Here is a 23,263-nt window from a genome sequence, read left to right as displayed (position 1 = left end):
ACAAACAAAAAGTTTACATCTGTGTGAGAAGCAGAGTAGAGAGGAAGGCATCAAAATGGACGGCTGTGGATCGGTTGGTTGAACCGTTTCTCATTTCGAAGGTTGCAGGTTCAGTTCCCTGTCTGGCCACATGCCAATGGATGGACTGAGCTTCTTGCATGGCGGCTGCCCAAGCAGTGGAAAAGTGTAATATTGGTGAAATCCATTTACAATCAAAGCTTTTTCACTTCAAGTGTGGTTAAAGTCTGGTGAGGTCGACCTGAATATACTGTTCGTCTGTGAAATTCAACTTCTCATAAAACAATGTCAGGGTCATTTATGAGTTATAGTTTTACTTATTTCCACTAAAAAAAATTCAAAGTGGAGGAAGCTTACTCCAGGTTTGATTGACATTTTCAGTATACAATAACACCAGTGTGTGTTAGAAACATTATTTTGTGACTAATACAGTCACTTGATTTCTAATCTCCACGTTTACTAAAAAGCTGTTTAACCTTCACTTACTGTTTGGATCAAATGGACCCATTGTGGTATTTCTTTTTTTTTTTTAAATACTTTATTTATTGTTTTTCATTTGCACAGAACAAGTAAGCAAATAGAAAGAGTTCTTAATGACTTTCAAAACAAAGTAACCCAACTTCCGTACAGCCGTCCAATATTTAAAATATTTACACTTGTGATCTCCTGCTGCGAACGCTGTCCCAAGTTACTTTCGATCAATGAATGAAGTTTTATTTTGGTTGTTTACATTCAACAATTGCATATTCTCTTCAAGAACATAATTCTCACAACCAAAAAGGGTCTAATTTATCAATAGTGTTTGAAATCAACTGATGTATTCATGAGTTTGTGTGATAACAGATGTTTTTCACTGTTTGTACGACCTAAAACTGAGCGGCATTGCTGTAAACAAAGTGTATGACAACAAAGTGTGTACAAAAACACAGATGTCACCTAAACAAGGCCCAGTTATTCTTAAAAAGTGTGTATTATGCATCTGAAGTTACAACTTGTTTGAAACCTGTGACCTTTGCAGGCGCGGCTCAGTGCTCTGGATGAACAGTGGCAGTTCCTCGTCAATAAATCCGCAGAGAAGAGCCAGAAACTCAAAGAGGCCAACAAGCAGCAGAACTTCAACACTGGAATCAAAGACTTTGACTTCTGGCTGTCAGAGGTTTGTGTCTCTGTGTCTCTGTGTGTCTGTGTCTGTGTCTGTGTCTGTGTCTGTGTCTGTGTCTGTGTCTGTGTCTGTGTCTGTGTCTGTGTCTGTGTCTGTGCAGGAGCTGTAAACACTGTGTGCTCCCTGTCCTCAGGTGGAAGCTCTTCTTGCTTCAGAGGACTACGGTAAAGATCTGGCCTCGGTCAACAACCTGCTGAAGAAACACCAGCTGCTGGAGGCTGATATTTCTGCACACGAGGTACGCAGCTCATTGCATCGAGGTCTGTGCATGTGGGTCAGCAGCCTGCAGGGACGCCCTCCTCTGAGAGCGGCGGTCTATTTCAGAACCACGTCCATTACCCATAACCCATTACTGAATCCGCAGCTGCCAGAACCCCTGGCAGAGCCACAGTCCTTCATTTCAACCGCTTTGATGTATAATCAGATGTCTAATTTAACACTAACCGTGTAATAAGTTTAACACACATAAAACAATCTAAATAAGAAAAGAAAGTGAAGCAGCATTTAAAAAATCTAAAAGAGTTAACTTTCAAAAGGACCTGAACAAGGGCTGACTTGAACTTATGAGAAAACTGCAGTAAAAACTATATTTTCCAGGCCTGATTTACACGTCAGAGGGTCCAAGGGAATCCACAGGATGTATTGTACATAACTGATGTCCAATAAGAGGAAGTGTTGTTCCAAGTTTGTCCACTGTGGGGCGCAGTGGGAGTCCGGTGGAAACCACAGGACCACGAGCATTTGTCCCCTAAACATTTTCTGTTTATTCGACCTCACAGCACTGAAACTAAAACAGTCGATTGCAGCAAGATGTTAACAGAAGCTATTTAATTCATGTGAAATTAAGAGTTTCATTTCACTCTTGCCACATATTGTGCACGGTTTGTTCGATTTGAGTGATGTTGGAATATGGAAAATATTTTTTGAAAACTATAATTTGGAGCGATTGAATCAAAGAGCTTTGAAAAACCAGTGTTACTGTTAGTCTGCCGGAGAGTTCTGTAAGTTGGATCAAAAACAGTTGAACAAAGAAATTCACTGTTAATGTATATTTTAAAGCTTAAGCCGAAAAATATAATCTCATTCATCTTATTGATTACCAGGATGACTTTCATTACATTAATTTAATATTATGAAGTTTTGAAATTCTGACCCAATCATTCTTTGTTTTTTTTAGAAAGAAATGAACTATTTTCATCATTTAGAATAGTACTATTGAATCATAATTCTTATGAAAATCATCATTGAAGATAAACTGTTGTGTAAGACTTACATAAAAAAAATGTAAGAATTATTCCAGGTCTTCTAAATCCCTGTAAAATGGTTAGAAATGACTTAAAACCCTTCAGCACCAGGAGGCCTGGAGCCACCAAGACCCCAGAACTTTCAGCTGAAATCATTTAGTCTTGAAATGACTGTGCTTTATTTGGCACAAAGTGAATATAATTGAATTGAAATAAATTGAACACTGCAGTGACCAAACCCAGAAACAGTTTTGTCAGATTTCACTATTTAAAAACTCGGTTCAGCTTGTGCATAGGCAATTTTTTCATAAATAAAAACTGTGATGAGTGTAAACATTTTGCAGGTATACTCGTACATCAAACCACTCATAAAACTACTTTATGCTTGAAAACACTGAAAGTTATGGTCTCGTTTTACCAGTAGAGGTCAAAGGGCGTCGGTGACCCCTGAACTGAAGTTTGATCCCGTCTCTGAGTCCTAGTTTATTTACGAAGCTCATTTAAGAAAGGAAGGAGGTGCTGATTGTTGTTGGTCGGAGGGCTGCACGAGTTATTGTGAGATCAAATAAAATATGATAAAACCTGCTAAAGTTCGAGACAATAAATCAAGATCACATTTGCTGCATTACGAAATGTAAAAACCAGTAATTCACTTTGAATTGATCTGGGTGCTGTTGTTTTGTTGGGGAGGAAAATGCTTGATTGGTGGAAGTGTGTCCGGATGAAAGTGGACATTTTGTCTTTACAGCTGATGTGTTAGAAGCAGAAATGTACGGATCAGACTGAGAGGAAAGACAAGCTGAGTCAGCATTTCACAATAGCAGCTGCAGAAGCGTTTTCTGTTTCTGGGAGGAGGAGGAGGAGGACTAATCCCGTATGAGAGAGACGGTCCTAATGTTGTGGCTGAGCGTGTCTCCGGGCTCTCTGCAGGACCGCCTGAAGGACCTGAACGGGCAGGCCGACAGCCTGATGGCCAGCAACGCCGTCGACACATCGCAGGTGAAAGACAAGCGCGACGCCGTGAACGGACGCTTTGCCAAGATCAAAAACATGGCGGCTGGCCGGCGCGCCAAACTCAACGAGTCCCACCGCCTGCACCAGTTCTTCAGGGACCTGGATGATGAAGAATCTTGGATCAAGTAAGAAAACCCGTCTGTCCCAATTAGGAACCTTTTACCCGTGTGTTTCGTAGCGCTCATTGGGGCCCGAGCACCGGCGGTGCAGGAGGACCCTTTTGGATTTCCTCAGATTACTCGCCAAGTTACTTCGCCAAAATAAATCGCGTTTTTGAAGGATGTAACATACATAACTGTTTGTTTGCCAGTGTGCAAGTGTGTTTGCAAGTGTGCAAAGTTTCACAATTTGATAATCTGGGGGAGTTACACATGTGACTTGCGAAATGGCTCAACGGCGCCACCTGCAAAATTGTATAAAGGGATCCGCAGAATCCCGTGTCACCGAGAGCTTCTCTGAAAGGCGTCAGATATAAGTGAAGTCCATGTAAAATGGGTGTTTGATGCTTCACCTGCACAGGGAGAAGAAGTTACTTGTAAGTTCGGAGGACTACGGACGTGATTTGACAGGAGTTCAGAATCTGAGGAAGAAGCACAAGAGGCTGGAGGCGGAGCTGGGAGCCCACGAACCGGCCATTCAGGTAAGCACGCGCACGTCACAGGTCTAAAACTAAACCATACTGTGAACGTCTTTTAAAATGTAGAACCTGGTTGTGAAGAACGTCTGAGGCTTCTAAACCACAACAAAGCAGCTTCAATCAGAAATATTGTGGCGCAGACTGAAACCTGCGTTAAAATCTCTGCTTGTTATGATCGAAGGAGAAACGTCCCACTTCAACAATCTTTACTCTGGATCCGGTGTAAACCGTGTCCACCACAGTTTCTTTAAAACTATAATCACAGTATCTCAAATATAACATCCGTCAGACATCAACATTTTCAGTGCACATATTGGAAAAGATGGACATTAATTGCAATAAATTCTCTGTTTTCGTGCACTGTGCTTTCAGGCTCTGCAGATCCACAGCATTTTCCAATTTGCTGCACTAGATTATGTCAAAAACAGATTTCACTCCTTTATATCAAACCTGGTGACAATACACCGAATATTAGATACACAATAATCAAAGAAAAATACTAAAATGTGAGATTAATGGTTAAAATTGTTAAATATATTAAGTGAAAATAAAATAACTAATGACATCCATTGTGTTTGATTCTTTGTGTCTTTTGAGTTTAGAATGATCATTGTTGTCCACTACTTTGTTCCAGGTTTGTTTTGGGGGGTTTTCTGATCTGAGCTGAAGTTCAGTTAAAGATTCAGAAAGTGACAGAAATAAAAATGTGCACAAAAATATTTATGAAAAAATAAATGAATAAATACTGAAGTTGCAAACATTGTGAAAGTCATTCTCAGAGCTTTATTCCAGTTATACACAACCTCTAAGGAACTTCAGATCCGTCTCTTAATCCAAGTTTTGAGAGAAAAACAGAGACAGAGAGAGAGAGAGAGAGAGAGAGAGAGAGAGAATATCGTTAGTTTTTCCACATGTGCACGTCGGTGTTTGGGTTCGCAGTTGCTGGATGTGTGTGTTCTGTGTTCCCAGTCGGTGCTGGACACGGGAAAGAAGCTGTCTGATGATAACACCATCGGGCAAGAGGAGATCCAGCAGAGGCTCGCTCAGTTTGTGGACCACTGGAAGGAGCTGAAGGACTTATCTGGAGCGAGGTGGGTCGGCGATCCCGTTGACAACGTCGCTGATCCGCAGCAGCAAACACCCAACGCTGATAAAAATGAGTCTGCTGTAGATGTTGTTTTGTCGAATCAGACACACACACACACACACACACACACACACACACACACACACACACACACACACACACACACACACACAGAGTGTGTGACGGTGTGTGTTGCACCCTCAGGGGACAGAGGCTGGAGGAGTCGCTGGAGTACCAGCAGTTTGTGGCGAACGTGGAGGAAGAAGAAGCGTGGATTAATGAGAAGTTGAACCTGGTGGGCAGCGAGGACTACGGAGACACCCTGGCTGCTGTGCAGGTGCCGTCTTTCCCCGCACCTTCATGCCTGTGCCGTCGTCCCAGTTTCATTGCTGGGAATTCCCAGTTTGACTGCCGTCTTTGTTCCAGGGGCTGCTGAAGAAGCACGAGGCGTTTGAGACGGACTTCACGGTGCACAGAGACCGAGTGAGCGACGTGTGCAGTAACGGCGACGAGCTGATCAAGAAGGTACCGATTGTTCCCAGCAGGACACACCGAGACGGTCTGCGTCCTCAGCACTGCTAAAGTCTCAGCGTGTGTCTTCACAACAGAACAACCATCATGTGGACAACATCAACGCTAAGATGTCGGCTCTGCGAGGCAAAGTGTCGGAGCTCGAGAGGGCGGCCGCCCAGAGGAAGTCCAAGCTGGATGAAAACTCTGCTTTCCTGCAGTTCAACTGGAAGGCCGACGTGGTGGAGTCCTGGATCGGTACAAACACAAACCTGTCTTCATTTGACTTGAGACCAGACTCATCACAATTCTCCGGGATACAAACGAGTTCATTGATTAATAACAACAAAAACACGCAGCAACAAAATAATTGAGATGAGATGAACTCCCAACATGCAGACAGTGAGAAGGAAGAGAGACAAAGTGGACGTGTCCCATCAGCATCTCGTATACAGACACTGAGGAGACATGAAGAGCATCAGAGAACTGGAGCTGACAGGTTTACATCCTGCTGCTCTGTGTGTGTGAAAAGGTATTTGGTTAAATTACCAAATGCCTTTTCACAGCACTCTCTAGTGGCCTGGCATGCAAACTGCTGCATTTTCCCATAATGTCATATTATCAAGGTTCTGTCAGTCCACACTTTCAAAGACTAAGCAACTTCAATAAATGTAACTTCCATATTATAATGATTGCAATCACTGACATCTGCATTACTGATAAAAGTAGTAGAAGCACAGATTTTATTATTATTTTCACACTGACTGGGCAGAATAGTGATGCGAAGTTGTGTTTTCGTTGAATTGTTCAGGAGAAAAAGAGAACAGCCTGAAGACTGACGACTACGGCAGAGACTTGTCCTCCGTGCAGACCCTGCTCACCAAACAGGTACTGTTCCCTCTGCACACTTCATCCCCTCACTTCTCCTTAGCAGAATGGCCGACGCGTTTCTTCTGTTTGTTGCATTATGTCCATTTGCACTGTGAGAAGAGCGTCTCTCCAGTTTCATTGTACATCGAGTAATGATAATATCCATCCATACATCTACTTTCCTGCTTATCCGGTTCAGGGTCGCGGGCCGCTGGAGCCGATCCCAGCCTACTGTGGGCGGGGGCAGGGTACACCCTGGACAGGTCGCCAGTCTCTCACCGGGGTAATGATGATAATAGCTGTTATATTGTTTTTCTGTCTGCAGGAGACATTCGACGCCGGGCTGCAGGCCTTCCAGCAGGAAGGCATCACCAACATCACGGCCCTGAAGGACCAGCTGCTGGCAGCCAAACATGTTCAGTCCAAAGCAATCGAAGCTCGCCACGCCGCTCTGATGAAGCGCTGGAACCAGCTGCTCTCCAACTCTGCTGCCCGCAAGAAGAAGCTGCTGGAGGCGCAGGAGCACTTCAGGAAGGTCCGAGAAAACGACCTCCTCTCACTTCACCCCTCGGAGACCTTTCCTCCTGTTTCACGTCCGCTCCGCTCTGCTCTCAGGTCGAGGACTTGTTCCTCACATTCGCCAAGAAGGCGTCGGCTTTCAACAGCTGGTTCGAGAACGCTGAGGAGGACCTGACGGACCCGGTGAGGTGCAACTCTCTGGAGGAGATTAAAGCGCTGCGCGAAGCCCACGAGGCCTTCCGCTCCTCGCTGAGCTCGGCTCAGGCCGACTTCAACCAGCTGGCGGAGCTGGACCAGCAGATCAAGAGCTACCAGGTGGTGTCCAACCCCTACACCTGGTTCACCATGGAGGCCCTGGAGGAGACCTGGAGGAACCTGCAGAAGATCATCAAGGTGAGTTCACTCCTCCAGCCTGCACAAGCTTCACTCTGTCCTCCAACCATCAGGCTCAGAGTGTGTGTGTGCATGTGTGTGTGTGTGTGTGTGTGTGTGTGTGTGTGTGTGTGTGTGTGTGTGTAGGAGCGAGAGCTGGAGCTGCAGAAGGAGCAGAGGAGGCAGGAGGAGAACGACAAGCTGCGGCAGGAGTTTGCGCAGCACGCCAACGCATTCCACCAGTGGCTGCAGGAGACCAGGTGGAGTTTGTTTGTGGAGCTTGGACTCAGAATTCACCTCAGATTGAAGTTTTATGAAAGAACCCCACTTTTAAAGACGGGTGTGCCGTGTTTCCTGCTGGCGGCACTGGTGAACGTCGTTGCTACGCGACATGCGTGGTAACGCCGTTCACGCCCACTGGAATCGATAAGGGAATCATTTACTAAAATTGGCAAACGATTTTCAACAAGAACCGTTTAGCGATTCCCTTCCCTGCTCTCAGGAGCACCAGGAGAGCTTCACCTGCTGTTCTCATGTTGAAGTGTTTGAGTTATAGTTCAGTTATAACATGTCTCTCTCCCCCCCCCCCATGGCTGCTTCCTCGCTGGTCTTTGGGATCATTGTGCAAACCAGGACGTACCTTCTGGACGGGTGAATATCACTTTCTCTTTTTTTACCTGTTTGATATTGTGTGTGTGTGCGAACATGATGTTGCTCTTCTTTTCCTCTGTGACGTTGATGTTTTGTATTTTCTGGAACTTTTCCTCAGTGTAACCTGTGCTCCTCCTCCTCCTCCTCCTCCTCTCTCTGCATAGCATAGCCTATCGCCGGGTTATCTGTGTGTATCAGTACCAGGTTGCTGATGATCTTTCTGGAAGGTCAACCTCTCTCCAGCCTTGCTCTGGTTTCTTTCTCTTGTTGCTCACGTGGACTAACGACTCTGGATTCTGAGCTCTACTGCCTCAGGATGGAACTGCAACTTACTGCTTCCACTGTGTGTGTGGGCGTGTGTGTCCTCATGTCCCAGGGGGGATCATGACTTCCTTCTTGCAAAGTCTGAAAGAGAAACTTCACCTATGATCAAATAAATTGCAGTTCTTTCAGTCTGCTGGTGAAGCAGCTTCAGATTGAACCTTTGAATTGATAAAGAAATCAGAGAAATTCAAGCCTAAAACCATGAAGTTCACCAACAATTCAACTCTTTTGAAATAAGGTCGATGTAAATTCAGGAGGCGAAGCTGTTTTCTTCCACCAGCGCTGCAGTTTGATGGTCCTGCCCACCCCTGAGGGACGTGCACACACACTTTGAATGAGTTCAGCACAGTAGTGAGTGGAGCTTCCTGCATGTGTGCAGCGAGTTTCCACTCCTGTCCACCTCCACTAATGTCCCTCTGCAGCTTTCAGCCTGTAGCAGCTCCGTTACCACTCACTCCTTAACTCTGCACTGCCAGAGGCTTTCTGTCACAATAACAGTGTGTGTGTGTGTGTGTGTGAGGTGATCATCAGCTCGGATGTGTGTAACGGGGTGTTTCTGTGGGTGTCAGGTCGTGTATGGTGGAGGAGTCCGGGACCCTGGAGTCACAGCTGGAAGCCACCAAGGTAACCACACCTCAGGACTCACTTCCAGGGTGAAGGGATGAAAAATCTGCACATACTACACACACTGCACACTGAACAAACTGCACACAGTGAACACACGACACACTACACACCGTGAACACACTACACACAGTGCACACACTACACACTGAACACACTACACACTGAACACACTACACACACAGTGAACACACACACACACACTACACACACTGCCGACAGGGCTGCTGGTTGAGTTGAGGTTCCAAACAGAACAGAGATAAACTTCCTCCAGGTGGATTCGTCTCTCTTTGAGAACATGGGAAGTTTTCACCTCTATCTCTCTCTCTCTCTCTCTCTCTCATATATCTCGCTGGGTTTTATCTCCCTGCTGACACAGTTTTGTTCAGAAGCCTCTGAAACCTTTCATATCTGAATTAAAGCTAAACGTTTTGCCTGCATGCTGGTGACATCACACACAGAACAAAAAAACTGAGAGTCTAATCACAATCTCACGATCCCCTCATTGATTGAAATCAATTGTTCCTTGAACTGTGTGTAGCGGAAGCACCAGGAGATCCGGGCGATGCGCAGCCAGCTGAAGAAGATCGAGGACCTGGGCGCGGCCATGGAGGAGGCGCTGATCCTGGACAACAAGTACACGGAGCACAGCACGGTGGGCCTGGCGCAGCAGTGGGACCAGCTGGACCAGCTGGGCATGAGGATGCAGCACAACCTGGAGCAGCAGATCCAGGCCAGGTACTGAACCGCCGTCGCACGCCGGCCTTCTCCAACCCGAGTCCAAATCAAATCCTGCTGTGAGGTCAGAGGCCAGGCAGCAGCCAACAAGACCAGATCAAAACCCTCTGCAGCCACAAAGGCAGTTTAACTTTTAATACGAAGAGAAAACTGGAGAAATAGTTCAGCTTTACTTTCAAAAACCATATTTTATGGTTTTTTTAACAAAGATCCACAATTACACTTTGAACGTGAAACATTTTATTCCATTTTGAGAGATTTTAATCATTTTATTCTACTCCTTTTGTGTTGGTTTTGATTATTATGGGGTGTTTTACTTATATGAGCTGTGTTTAGTTCTTATTAGTAGAACTTGTTTTGATAGAAACAGTTTAACGTTTTTTAACTTCTTTAAGTTTTGAGACTCATGTTTAAATATTTTTTAACCATCAAACATCCTATTCTCTTTACAATTGTTCCACCTTTTCAATAGTTTTTTTTAACTAATTTATTGTAGTTTCAAGCGTTTCAAAGGTTTTAGCTCCTTAATGGTCAAATGCTTTTTTTTATTCATTTTTATTCATTTTAATTGTTTTCCTTTATCATAACCGTCAGGCATCACAGCCTTTACATTTGAAACATTTTTAGGAGTTTTTAGCAAAATTACTTGTTCTTCTTTTAAACAGTTCAACACTTTTCTTTACAATTATTTAAAAAAAAAAAAAAGTTTTTAGCTGTTTTCATTGTAGTTTTTCAAACTTTGACGATAATTTTCTGGGATTGACAGCCGTAATTTTCACATATTGCCTATTTCAAACCTTTTTTTAATGATTCTACCTGTTTGTTGGTTTGAACATCTTTTTTGGCACAAAATAAGACTTTTTGACACACAAGACAAACGGGTGTATTTTCTTATAATTTTCTGGCGTCTCGTGCAGTAATAGAAAGGACTTCAAGGTATTTTCTTTCATTTATAGCCGTTGAAAAGACGACGGCTGTTCTTTCTTCTGGGTCTGGGCCTCGAGCGGCTCTCACTTCATGTTGTTTCTCGTCCTCGCTGCAGAAACACCACCGGGGTAACGGAGGAGGCGCTGAAGGAGTTCAGCATGATGTTCAAGTGAGTGTTGGGGGGTCAGCCGCGAGCGAAGCTCCAGTTAGCGTCCGCCTCGTCTTCACCTGCACGCGCTGCTGTTCACAGGCACTTCGACAAGGAGAAGTCCGGTCGGCTCAACCACCAGGAGTTCAAGTCCTGTCTGCGCTCGCTGGGCTACGACCTGCCCATGGTGGAGGAGGGGGAGCCTGACCCCGAGTTCGAGGCTATACTGGACACCGTGGACCCCAACAGGTTTGTCTCATGCCAGGGTCCTGGTCCGGGGTCCTGGACCACCAGGATCCGCCTGGACCGTCGGGCTACGGTTCAGTTTACAAAAAACATAGTGTATTTTATACACTATGTTTTTTTAATGTTTGGCTTGATATAAATTCTGATGGTCGTTGCAGAGAACTCTGAGATTGACGACATATCAGGTCGTGACGTAAACAATTCTGCTGTGGAGGAAAACATTCCACTTGACTACTTTACATCAACCTGATGATGATTACTCACCAGGAGACGATTCCGATAAGGAAAACAAACCACCCGGTACATCAGAGATCAGTGACTCAAGGGATGATCGTGGACTACAACATTCACAAGTGCACAAACGTCAGTGTGTCAACGATGATGATGAGCCAGCGCCCGTCTCTAAAAACAATAAAATATTTGTGTGTTTGCTCTCAAGCGGGTGAAAAATTAAGAAGGGATTTGAACATGGAAAGTGTATTACAAATACAATGTGTTACGTTCGGAATCTCACAACTAGGCGAGGATAAGCTCGGAGCAGCAGAGCCCAGGGAAGAACCTAGAAAAGCTGGACGTGGAGAATCAGCGAGTCTGCTCCATTTCACCCCAAACTTAGTCCAGCGTCAGGATGAAGATGATGAATTGAAAGATGAGCAAACAGATTAGCAGATTACCGCTGGATTATGTGAAACAGTATTTTAGCTCACAGCTCATGAGACTCAGATTGGACACACGCCATGTTGCTGGCTGTGATAGATCTGGTGATGGCTCTCTCAACACTTCAGTTGATGAGACGATGCACTTTGGTAGACCAGCACTCTCTTCATGTAGAGAGTGCGCCTCAGCGCCGGTTCAATTCCTCCGTCGTGACGGCAAACAAACTAAAACACTGAAGATATTTCATGGAAAATCCTCACTTAACTATCCGTGGGAAGCACAAGACGTCACGCTGTTGATCTTAGAGCGCAAACCAAAGTCCATTCAAACTGAAAGTGAAACTTCACACCGGCTCGTGGTCACGCAGGACTTTTATCTTTCAATGTTAAAAAATAGCAAATCTGACATGTGACCACAGGAAACGACACAGTTCTATAAATAAAGTCGAGAGAAAAACAAACAAACTACAAAGTGAATCGTCGAGGTTTGACATGTTTTGAGCAGATCTGGACTGAAACCCTGAAACGTGTGTTTGTGTGTGTGTAGGGACGGTAACGTGTCGCTGCAGGAGTACATGGCGTTCATGATCAGCCGTGAGACGGAGAACGTGAAGTCCAGCGAGGAGATCGAGAGCGCCTTCCGAGCTCTGAGCACCGAGAACAAACCCTACGTGACTAAAGAGGAGCTGTACCAGGTGAGGCTTGCTGCGTGTGCGTGCGTGCAGGCATGTGTGTGTGTTTGTGCGTGCGTGTTTTCACATCTCCTCCGTCCTTCCAGAACCTGACCAAGGAGCAGGCCGACTACTGCCTGTCGCACATGAAGCCGTACCTGGACAGTAAAGGCCGCGAGCTGCCGTCGGCCTTCGACTTTGTGGAGTTCACGCGCTCGCTCTTCGTCAACTGATCCCTCGCCCGCCAGTCACCAGTCGGGAAGCGTTCCCCCCCCCCCACAAACACACACGGCTGAAACTGCATGATGATTGTGGCACTAAAGGAAAATTCACTAACAACGACTGTCTGTTCTATTTATCGGCTCGGCCCGTAACTGTGTGCTTCATGATAGCCTAGTGGATCTGTCTGCTTTTAAACGTCAGTGTTTTTAGCTGTTTTAGCTCGTGCTTTCAATTAATCCGACAAGAATAGTGAACATGTTGTAATAACACCTTAACAACTGCAGTGTGCTTTAATAAACGCGACTGATTAGAACTGGAGATACCGACTGTGAGTTTTGTTTGATTTCTTCCCACACTGGTTTAGAATGAGTTTGGAGCGGGGGAAGGGACGATAGAAGTGATCAAAAAGGTGTCAACAATAATCCAGTGTCAAAATCACTAGAGGAACATTAATTTAGTGTTTTCATTAAACAAACTAACATTTGTTCAGAGGTTCAGCTTGTTCTAAAGTTATTAATGTGTCCATAGATGTGAGAAAACATTTTGACGACAGGCGGCACGTTTATCCTGTCAATTGTTTAATTTGTTTACACTGAATAAAATACGAGCTGTCAAGTCTTTAGTCTTAACCTTCAAGTCTCATGAAAGTCCCATGTCATTTCTTTCTTGGTCAAGTCACCTGATTTTCGTGTTCCGTCCATCCATCCATTTTCTTCCGCTTATCCGGGGCAGCAGTCTCAGCAAGGATGCCCAGACTTCCCTCGCACCAGAAACTTCCCAGGCCAGCCGAGAGACATAGTCTCTCCAGCGTGTCCTAGGTGTGCCCCGAGGCCTCCTACCGGAGGGACATGCCCGGAACACCTCCCGAGGGAGGCGTCCGGGGGGCATCCGAAACAGAGGCCCGAGCCACCTCAGCTGGCTCCTCTGGATGTGGAGGAGCAGCGGCTCTACTCCGAGCTCCTCCCTGGTGACTGAGCTCCTCACCCTATCTCTAAGGGTGCGCCCAGCCACTCTACGGAGGAAACTCATTTCAGCCGCTTGTATCCGGGATCTCGTTCTTTCGGTCACGACCCAAAGCTCATGACCATAGGTGAGGGTAGGAACGAAGATCGACCGGTAAATCGAGAGCCTCGCCTTTTGGCTTAGCTCCTTCTTCACCACGACGGACCGATACAGCGACCGCATAACTGCAGACGCTGCACCGATCCGCCTGTCGATCGCACACTCCATCTTCCCCCCACTCGTGAACAAGACCTCGAGATACTTTGCTTCTCCACTTGGGACAAGGGCTCTCCACCGTCCTGAAGGGGGCAAGCCACCTTTTTCCGGTCGAGAACCATGGCCTCGGATTTAGAGGTGCTGATCCTCATCCCAGTTGCTTCACACTCGGCTGCGAACCGCGCCAGTGCACGCTGAAGGTCCAGGTTTGATGAAGCCACCAGGACCACATCGTCTGCAAAAAGCAGAGACGAGATCCTGTGGTCCCCAAACCGGACCCCCTCCGGTCCCTGGCTGTGCCTAGAAATTCTGTCCATAAAAGTTATGAACAGAACCGGTGACAAAGGACAGCCCTGCCGGAGCCCAACGTGAACTGGGAACAGGTCCGACTTACAGCCAGCAATGCGAACCAAACTCCTGCTCCGGGCGTACAAGGACCGGACAGCCCTTAGCAAAGGGTCCCAGACTCCATACTCCCGGAGCACCCCCCACAGGACGTCCCGAGAGACACGGTCAAACGCCTTCTCCAGGTCCACAAAACACATGTGGACTGATTGGGCGAACTCCCATGAGCTCTTGAGCACCCGGTGGAGAGTATAGAGCTGGTCCAGTGTTCCACGACCTGGACGAAAACCGCATTGTTCCTCTTGGATCCGAGGTTCGACTAACGGACGGATCCTCCTCTCCAGTACCCTGGAATAAACTTTCCCAGGGAGGCTTTCGTGTTTACATTTTTCATTCATGCAAAGCCATAACAATTATTCTATAGCCTACATGACAACACACACACACACACACACAGTTGTCCTACCAGCCTTTATCTCACTTGTGCGAGCAGCATAACACAAAGTGTCCCAGTGATACTCTGGTTTAGCTTTTGCTTGCTCATCATTTTTAGTTATGCTTTCTCCTGTCTGGTGCACATGGCTAATTTGCATACTGCAGGACTGACTCATGCAGACTTGTAGTTCATCTGCAGATACTTCTGGACAAAAAGAAAAGGTTATTACCTCCTGCTCTGATTGAGAGTTCAGTAAACAAAGCGTGGAGCTCACTGTGTCCATGCTCCAGGTTGGATTCACAATGCAGCAGTCCTGCGTGCTTCATTACCGCCGGTGAGTTTGATTCAGCTCATGTATATTATTGAATTCAGAGCAGCAGCGACAAGAGATTTAGGTAACATTCAATGTAGGTTATATTTTTAACAACATTAATAAATTAACTCCGACATGAAGCTTAGAAAATATGCGAGTCGTCCTGTTACTCCTCCCGTTGTGCATCCCTCCTTCCTCTCTTCTGATTGGCTGTGGAACAAAATCCCGTCTTCTGATTGGCTGTAGCGTGCAGTTTTTAACTTTCAAGTCCAAGCCGAGTCTCAGGTCTTTCATTGTTTTTCATCACAACAACTTGAGTTTACTCTAGTCCAGGTCACATGACTCAAGTCCCCATCTCTGTTGACCTGCTCTCTGGTCACTCTGCCACCTGCTGGTTGACCTGCTCTCTGGTCACTCTGCCACCTGCTGGTTGACCTGCTCTCTGGTCACTCTGCCACCTGCTGGTTGACCTGCTCTCTGGTCACTCTGCCACCTGCTGGTTGACCTGCTCTCCCGTCACTCTGCCACCTGCTGGTTGATCTGCTCTCTGGTCACTCTGCCACCTGCTGGTTGACCTGCTCTCTGGTCACTCTGCCACCTGCTGGTTGACCTGCTCTCTGGTCACTCTGCCACCTGCTGGTTGATCTGCTCCAGCACGCTGCTCTCTCGGCCGCTCTGCTCCGTCAGCTCGGCGCTCAGCTGCCAGACGCTCACCGTGCCGTCGGTTTTCCCCACGGCCAGCAGCTCGGGCCGCCGGCGGTTGAAGGACAAGCACGTGGCCGCCTGAGCGGAGCCGCTCTGCTCCAGCGTGGCTGCTGGTCTCAGAGACCTGCGACCCAGATCGAACAGGTGCACCTCACCTGGGGAAGAAGCCCAGAGGAGTCAGGACTCTGTTCTTCTGAGATCTAAACATGACCATCAGTGTTCATTGTGAATCCGACACCATGAATTTCCTCCAGGGATCAATAAAGTACTTCTGAGCTCCAGTGTGCAATATTTACTCTATATTTTATGTGTCACTGATCACAGAAGAAGATAATTCAACCTGCAGTGAACAGGAGGTAAATGATGCAAGAATGTTTATCTAAAAACAATGTACATATCAGTTACTCAAAATGTGAGTTGTACACGTGTCATCAGAAGAATGACGTTTGGTATCGGCTCTCTATTGGGCAGTGGAGGAAAGTCGTCATTAAGAGTAAAACTTGGATTAAAACAATATAACACATAATCCATTGTAATGTTCATGTTCTTGTGTTTGTGATCAATAAAGAGGAGCTGCAGCGTCGTACAGTAACACTAAAACACAAATAATGTTCATATGAGGACGAAGCACATCTCCTCTGAACAGGTCATCATAGTGGATGTTCAGGTCGGAGAAACCTGGATAGATCAACACGTCCTTAGCTGGAACACACAGTTGAACATGAGAGAACCTGTTGTACGGTGAATGGCTGCGACGCCGCACCTTGTCCGGTGGCCGCGGCGAACACCAGGGGTCTGCTCGGGGACCACTGCACCTGGAACACGTAGGACTCGGAGACCCGGAGGGAGAGCAGCGGGTGGGCCTGCAGCAGAGAGTGCAGGTGGGCCATCCCGTCGGTGCCAGCGCTCACAAACAGGTTCCTGTAGGCCGGGGTCAAAGGTCAGAGGTCGTCCGAGGACCACTGCTGCACGTCAGAGTCGAGATGCTTCACCTGTGGAACGGGGAGCAGTGGATGGAGTGGACCGGCCCGCTCTGGGGCTTGAATGAGAAGACGGCCGGACCTCTGACCGGCACGCTGGAGTCCTGCGGGGCCGTGACGGCCGGGGTCTGTGAGGCGAAGGAGCAGCGGAGCAGGAGACCCCCCTCGGAGCCCACCAGGAAGGTGTCCGGGTCCCATGGAGACAACGCCAGGGAGGTGACGCCCACGGTGCTGCTGCCACGAGCCTAAAGGAGACACAGGACCTCCTCAGGACAGGAAACACTCGTCCAGCAGTGACAGTTCTCTGGATCAGACCAGAAGCTGCAGCTCCACCTGAGAACGACACACTGAACACTACACATGGTAAAGACACTCTCTGACAACTTCTCTGAAATGTTCCAAGACTGACACATCTAGATTTATGACTCTGACACATTCTAGAACTGTTGTAAAATTGAAACATTCTCGATCTCTGACGCGTCTAAAACACGTAGACATTCTACAACTGTGATTCACAGCCTTTTTCTTGAAGGACCCAAAGTTTACCATTGTAAACCTTGCTGACAATCTCACTTTTATATTGCCTATAATATTCATATCATGTGTACTTTGCAGGCTTTTATAATGATCCACAAGGGAGCAGCACCTGTAATTTCATTAAATGACACACTAAATAACAAATAAAGCTTCTATTCTATTCTCTTCTATCCACAGGAGAGGACGGCACCTGATGTTTTGTGAGCAAACTCTGGGGCCTGAAACTGTGCAGACGTCCTCTGGTCCTCTGCAGACCACCAGGACCCCTCAGGACTGAGTAATGTCTGTTGATCAGCTCTGTGACAGAGTTTCACCCTCCTGCTCTCACCTTGAAGCTGCTGCTGCTGCTGCTGCTGTGGGGAACCTGTTGTTGCAGTAAAGGGTAGGCGGCGTGCAGGACCAGCGAACCGCGGTCCGAGTCCAGTGTCCACAGCAGCACCCGTCCTCCTGAGTCAGCACTCAGCACCCCGAACTCTCCTTTCTTCTGCAGGCACAACCAGGCCACCTGCACATACAGAGGGGGTCTGCACTCATCCTACCACCACACTCCGGAAGCTGATCACTACAGGAGGTACCGAGGTCCTGCAGGGGGTCCAGAACTAACTGGACTCACCTGGTACACCGGTTCCCTGTGGCCTTCTGCAGACAAGCCGGTCGTGGCCAGCACCGGGTCCTGAGTCCGACTGGTGTCCCACACCAGCACCTCCCCACTGTACAGACCCCCTGCAGTCACACACACACACACACACACACACACACACACACACACACACACACACACACACACACACACACACACACACACACACACACACACACACACACACAATTTTACACTCTTTCAAAAATCTTATTTTAGTGCTGAAAATCCCGACGTTTCCCTGAAATCCAGACACCGTCTCACGCCACACCCAGAGGACGGTCAAGGTTCCAGAAAAGCATTTAGGTGTGATGTGTTCAGTGAACGGTGGCAGATGTTTTTCAGTCTCAATGAAAGAAATCATTGCACTGTAGTTTGTTTTCAGAGCTCAGGAAACACACTGCAAACTGCCTCACAACTCATAAGAACGTGTGTGTGTGTGTGTGTGTGTGTGTGTGTGTGTGTGTGTGTGTGTGTGTGTGTGTGTGTGTGTGTGTGTGTGTGTGTGTGTGTGTGTGTGTGTGTGTACCTGCGATCCAGGCCGGCTGGGTGGGGTGGCAGCACAGAGCTGTGACCGTCGTGGGAACGTTGATGACCAGGTCGGCCTGTTCGGAGCGGAGGCCTCGCAGATCCACGTTCCAGGTACACACACACGCCCTCTCGGTGCTCCAGTCCCCGTCATCAATCCTGCGCGCACACACACACATACACACACGCACACACACACTTTGTGTCTTTGAACAGTGGTTTCCTCATGTAGAACCAGCTCCCAGTTTCAGATAAGGAGGCTGACCGCGGTCTCACACTTTCTACTTTTGATAAAGCTTCCAGTGCTGCTTCATCACATCCTGCTGCAGGTTTAGACTGCTGGGAGATCGGTCAATCATATTCACGCTAAGAAAAGCCAAATTGACGTGAGTGAGTGAGAAGGTGACATACCGACCATAGGCACAAGCGATGACTGAACCTGTGCAGCTCCAGGACACGCTGGTCACGTGCAGCCCGTTCTCCTGGGCGCTGCGGTGGCGCAGGCAGTGGACACATGAAATCTGGAAACAGCAGCACACAGAGTCAGATCTAAATTTTGATCCTGCGATCACACGTCCACACTCACACAGATCCAGCTTCGAACCCTCACACAGATCTGAGAGAAAACTAGATTTATCTGGATTTTATGGACGTAAAGTTGGTGTCAAATTGTAAAATATAACTTAAACGTTTTGTTTTGGATGGTGGTGTCGTTACTCTGGTCACCAAAGTCTGGTCAATCTACTTTTCACAGTATACATGCTTCCTGTAAGAAATATTATCAGAAAACACTCCATCAACTTCCATTGTTATGCAGATGATACACAAATCTATTTATCTATGAAATCAGACGATAATAACCAACTTTCTAAACTAGAAGCTTGTTATAAAGACATAAAGTTTGGATGAGCCGTAAGTTCACGTTTCTGAACTCGAATAAAACTTAAATTATTTTTTTTTGGCCCAAAACATCTGAGAGAGAATTTATCTAAAGATGTAGTAACACTAGATGGTATTACTTTGTCCTCCAGTACCACTGTGAGGAACCTGGGAGTTCTTTTTGACCAGGATTTATCCTTCAACTCCACATTAAACAAATCTGCAGCACTGTCTTTTTTCACCAACGTAATATTTCCAACATTAGAAACATGCTGACTCAGAGTGATGCTGAAAAACTAATCCATCATTAGTTACTTCCAGAGTAACTATTGTAACTCCCTATAATCAGGGTGAAACAATAACTGATTAAAAAGTCTTCAGTAGATTCAAAATGCTGCAGCCAGAGTCCTGACAGGAACCAGCATCAGAGATCACATCACTCCAACACTAACCTCACTTCATTGGCTCCCTGTTCAATCTAGAATAGAATTTAAAATCCTTCTTCTAACTTATAAAGCTCTTAAAAACCAGACTCCATCATATCTTAAAGAACTGCTAGTCCCATATCTCCCCAGAAGAACACTTGGTTCTCAGAGTGCTGCTGACTGGAGGTTCCTAGGTTTTCTAAAGGTAGAATGGAGGCGGAGCTTTCAGCTTTCAGGTTCCTCTGATGTGAAACCAGATCCCAGTTTCAGTTAGGGAGGCTGAAACAGTCTTGACTTTTAAGGCCAGACTCAAGACTTTTCTATTTACTAAAGCTTACAGCGAGGGCTGCTCCAAAACACTGCATCCCTCCCCCCGCCTCTCTCTCTACCTCCCCCCTACCCGAACCAGTTTGTACCCCCCCCCCCCCAAAAAAAAAGATCTATCTCTCTGTCTATCCTATCCTTTCTTCTCCTCGATCCCCTCACCTCAACAGGTCAGCAGAAAGCCTCCACCTCTTCCTCTTAGAGGGAGTTTTTTCTTTTCACAGTCGCAAATAAATCTGCTGCTCCTGTGGATTTGTTGGGTTTTTCTCGTTTAAAAGCACCAAGAAATGACTGTGTTGTGTTTGGTGCTGTATAAATAAAGTTGAATTGAATTGAATCTGATCCACATTCAAAAATCCATGTTAATGAGGAATATATACTGTACACACTGAGAGTTCCTTCTGGTAGTTTTGGAATTTTATAAATATTATTATTAATCAATAACAAAGGTCCACATGACTAAAAAAGACACTTTTGATTCATTTTCATTAAATAAAATGCATGTTTACCCTTTAAAGTGAAGATTGGGTATTTAGTTTTTATATTCATTAGAAACTGTAGCTTTTATTACATTAATGAATCTAACAACTTCAAGCTTGTTTCTACATTTTAACAGTTTTAAGCAGTTTAAACCATTTTAGCCATTTGAACCTGTTTTAGGTCATTTTTAGCAGTTTCAGCAATTCTAACGATTTAAATCTATTTTACTTTACCTTTCACCAGAAACACATATTTGTAAATACAACAGAGTGAATATTCACAATACTTACAGAAATGTTTATTCCTCTTCTGCCAGGCTGAAATTTGTATTTTCTAAATGTGGAAAAGTTCAATGTCGCACTTGGAAGACCTAATTTAGAGTCGTAATATTCTATGGTAAAGTTTTATATTACATTTTTCCAGCCCTAAATTACTTTGAGTTTCTGAAAGATATTTTATTGAATTATTGGCTTTTCAACAATACTTTGGACTTTATTTCTTATTAGAGACTAGTTGTTTTGTTTGTGTTTGAGAGGTACAGGAGGGCAAAAAAACTAACAGTTGAGCCGTAAACAAGATGACGTTTTGTCCGGATTGGATTGTATTACAAACTGATTTAAAACTAAATGAAAAGAAAAGTGCTTTAATAATAATGAACTTAAATAACTCTCAAAGTCAAACATGAATTCAAACTGAATCCAACTTGTATGAAGGTGTGAGGGAGTCCAACATGTGACCCGCGGGCCAAAGCCAGCCCAGCCAGAGTCCAATCCGGCCCGCAGGTTTGTCAAGTGTAAACACGACGAAAAGGACATATTGACTGGAACTTTCTACTTAAATTAGCTGCTAATCTTTCAGATTTTCTGCTGAGCTCAAATAGGCAGCAGTGAAACTGTAATGTGAAGCTTCACTCACATTAAAGCCACACTGTGAGACAGAACGTGTAAAAATATGCATAAAAGCTGCAAAAGACTGCAAATACAGGACTTGGTTTTTTCAGATATTTGTACTAAGTTACTCCCCTCCTCCGTCACTGTGTTTGTTAAATGGCTGCAGAACTTTGATTTGTCTGTTTCAAAGGTTTGGGCTGTGCAGCAGTAATAAGTCATCCATCTTTCTTCTCTCCTTCCTACCTGCTGACTGTGCTCTTCCCAGCTGGGCTGGAACCTGTCGAAGGCGTGGCTCCGGGCATTTTTCACCAGCTCTCTGATGACCATGTCCTCCACCCGCTGCAGGAAGTCCTGGAGGCCGGGGGCCTCTGGCGGGTGGAGGAGGAGCTGCTGGGTGGAGTCGTCCTGAGGTTCAGTCTGAGAAAACCCGTCTGAGGTGAACACAGTCTGGACCTCTGCCTCCGTACAGTGCAGCACTGTGGTCTGACAGCCCCTCTGAAAGATCACCACAGGGACCAGGGTCAGACAGGGTGGAGCAAGGGGGGGGTCACACATGAGGTCCGCAGACCCCAGGACTCCACAGAGGGGTAAAAGAGATTATAGGAGCAGACTTTTGTTTAAAGAAAAATTGTATTGAGCCTGAAATGTTTGATAATTACTGTCATGTATGTGTGTGTGTGTGTGTGTGTGTGTGTGTGTGTGTGTGTGTGTGTGTGTGAGAACTTTACTGCTCTCTGATCCTCACGTCTTTTCTTATTGTGTTGAATTCTGTATAAATAGAACCAAGCTAGATGAGTTACACACATTGTAAATAAATGTTATTAAAATGATTAACCAACCTACATTTTGTTTTTTAAACACAATCTCTTACAAATGTCAGGAAAACACTCAAGAAAAACTCAGTCATGACCTTAGTCATAGATCTGAGACATTTTAGAAGGTATGGAATCCTCTGCACTCCTTCCTTCCAGAAACTACAACTCACCATCAATCACGATCATATGCTACTGGCTCCTGTCGTCTTTATTTTTATTTTTATTTGGTTGTTTCCTGTATAGGTATGTGTACTGCTAGGTGAATTTGGGGTGGGGCTTGTGTTGCTGTTTTTTTATTTTCTTTTCCCCACTGTCTGTTCTGAACCTGAAAAAAATATTCCAGGAAAATAAATGTCATGTCCAGCATGATTCAGTAAAACCTTACAAAAATGGTTCAACGCAAGAGAGGTCGTTCATGAACCGAAAAGTGGTTTTAATACGGCAATCCTCAGAATTTTACTTTATAAACTGCAGTTCATTCAATTGTGATTAGAAAGTGAATATTTTATTAGTATGAGAAAGGTGAACTGAGATTTTTTGCTTAATCCTGTCACTTTTCCAGCAAATAATCAATGAAATATTGAAAGTCAATATAAACTAAGTTTACTGAGTGGATCGTGGATGTGACGAGCAGCAGGGTAAAGCCAAAAGAAGTAAACAAAGTGTTGTGGGAGGATTGAACCTACCGACTCCTGAACAGCCTGCTCGGACTTCCTCCACACGGACTGCAGACTGACTGAATCCACGGATTCATCCGTAAACATACTGACTGAAGCCATGTTACCTGAAAACAAAGGTAAATTAAACCCGCCGAGCAGTGGAAAAAACGTCTGAACGCTGCTTAATGTCTGCGCTCAGACCAGGACGGAGCCATTTTGTACACGGAGAGTTACCATGGCTACAACGGCACGTGACCGGAAGTAAAATGTTCACTTCCGTCCTGTTTTTTGTTTTTTTACTTGAACAAGAACGTTTACAAACTCTAGTGGTGGCTATGCATGCAATCATCCGTCATATCAGTCACAAAAAGAACCAAAATTAAATTTTTTAAGAGTCCACCAACTGGATAAAAGTTATAGATGGAATAATGTGTTTATAATGTTTGTTT

General features: G+C 45.7%; 2 protein-coding genes across 7 annotated transcripts in view; one reads left to right on the top strand and one right to left on the bottom strand.

Annotated features, from left to right (window-relative positions):
• The window catches only part of sptan1 (spectrin alpha, non-erythrocytic 1), a 52,013-nt gene extending 38,732 nt beyond the window's left edge, over positions 1-13,281 (top strand). For all 5 annotated transcript variants that reach the window (XM_080477735.1, XM_080477734.1, XM_080477733.1 and 2 more), the window contains 19 exons: positions 1,037-1,174; positions 1,314-1,418; positions 3,355-3,563; positions 3,958-4,078; positions 5,045-5,166; positions 5,367-5,499; positions 5,589-5,687; positions 5,771-5,930; positions 6,484-6,560; positions 6,868-7,077; positions 7,158-7,454; positions 7,581-7,693; positions 8,067-8,084; positions 8,978-9,032; positions 9,574-9,770; positions 10,813-10,866; positions 10,948-11,094; positions 12,295-12,442; positions 12,526-13,281. In XM_080477735.1, the coding sequence (XP_080333861.1) occupies positions 1,037-1,174; positions 1,314-1,418; positions 3,355-3,563; positions 3,958-4,078; positions 5,045-5,166; positions 5,367-5,499; positions 5,589-5,687; positions 5,771-5,930; positions 6,484-6,560; positions 6,868-7,077; positions 7,158-7,454; positions 7,581-7,693; positions 8,067-8,084; positions 8,978-9,032; positions 9,574-9,770; positions 10,813-10,866; positions 10,948-11,094; positions 12,295-12,442; positions 12,526-12,651 (2,529 nt within the window). In that variant the 3' untranslated portion in view covers positions 12,652-13,281. The remainder of the gene's footprint in view (positions 1-1,036; positions 1,175-1,313; positions 1,419-3,354; positions 3,564-3,957; positions 4,079-5,044; positions 5,167-5,366; positions 5,500-5,588; positions 5,688-5,770; positions 5,931-6,483; positions 6,561-6,867; positions 7,078-7,157; positions 7,455-7,580; positions 7,694-8,066; positions 8,085-8,977; positions 9,033-9,573; positions 9,771-10,812; positions 10,867-10,947; positions 11,095-12,294; positions 12,443-12,525) is intronic.
• dync2i2 (dynein 2 intermediate chain 2) lies at positions 13,207-23,055 on the bottom strand (the record flags this gene model as incomplete). 2 transcript variants are annotated; one of them, XM_080477736.1, is made up of 10 exons in its annotated part: positions 22,842-23,055; positions 21,584-21,835; positions 18,754-18,863; positions 18,344-18,501; positions 17,788-17,897; positions 17,503-17,679; positions 16,650-16,882; positions 16,421-16,578; positions 15,586-15,812; positions 13,207-15,413 (listed from the first exon to the last, which is right to left on the bottom strand). In XM_080477736.1, exons 1-10 carry the CDS (start codon positions 22,932-22,934, stop codon positions 15,399-15,401), a joined length of 1,533 nt encoding a protein of 510 aa, XP_080333862.1. In that variant the 5' UTR covers positions 22,935-23,055. The 2 variants fall into 2 exon arrangements, with proteins under 2 accessions (XP_080333862.1, XP_080333863.1); XM_080477737.1 differs by lacking the exon at positions 13,207-15,413 and having other exon boundaries at positions 15,574-15,812.
• Between the last annotated feature and the right edge of the window lie 208 nt (positions 23,056-23,263).

The sequence above is a fragment of the Lipophrys pholis genome, assembly GCF_963383615.2.
Source record: "Lipophrys pholis genome assembly, chromosome: 12".
In the NCBI taxonomy this organism is placed as follows: Eukaryota; Metazoa; Chordata; class Actinopteri; order Blenniiformes; family Blenniidae; genus Lipophrys; species Lipophrys pholis.
Note: the sequence above shows the minus strand (reverse complement) of the source record. Positions and strands in the feature narration are given on the sequence as shown.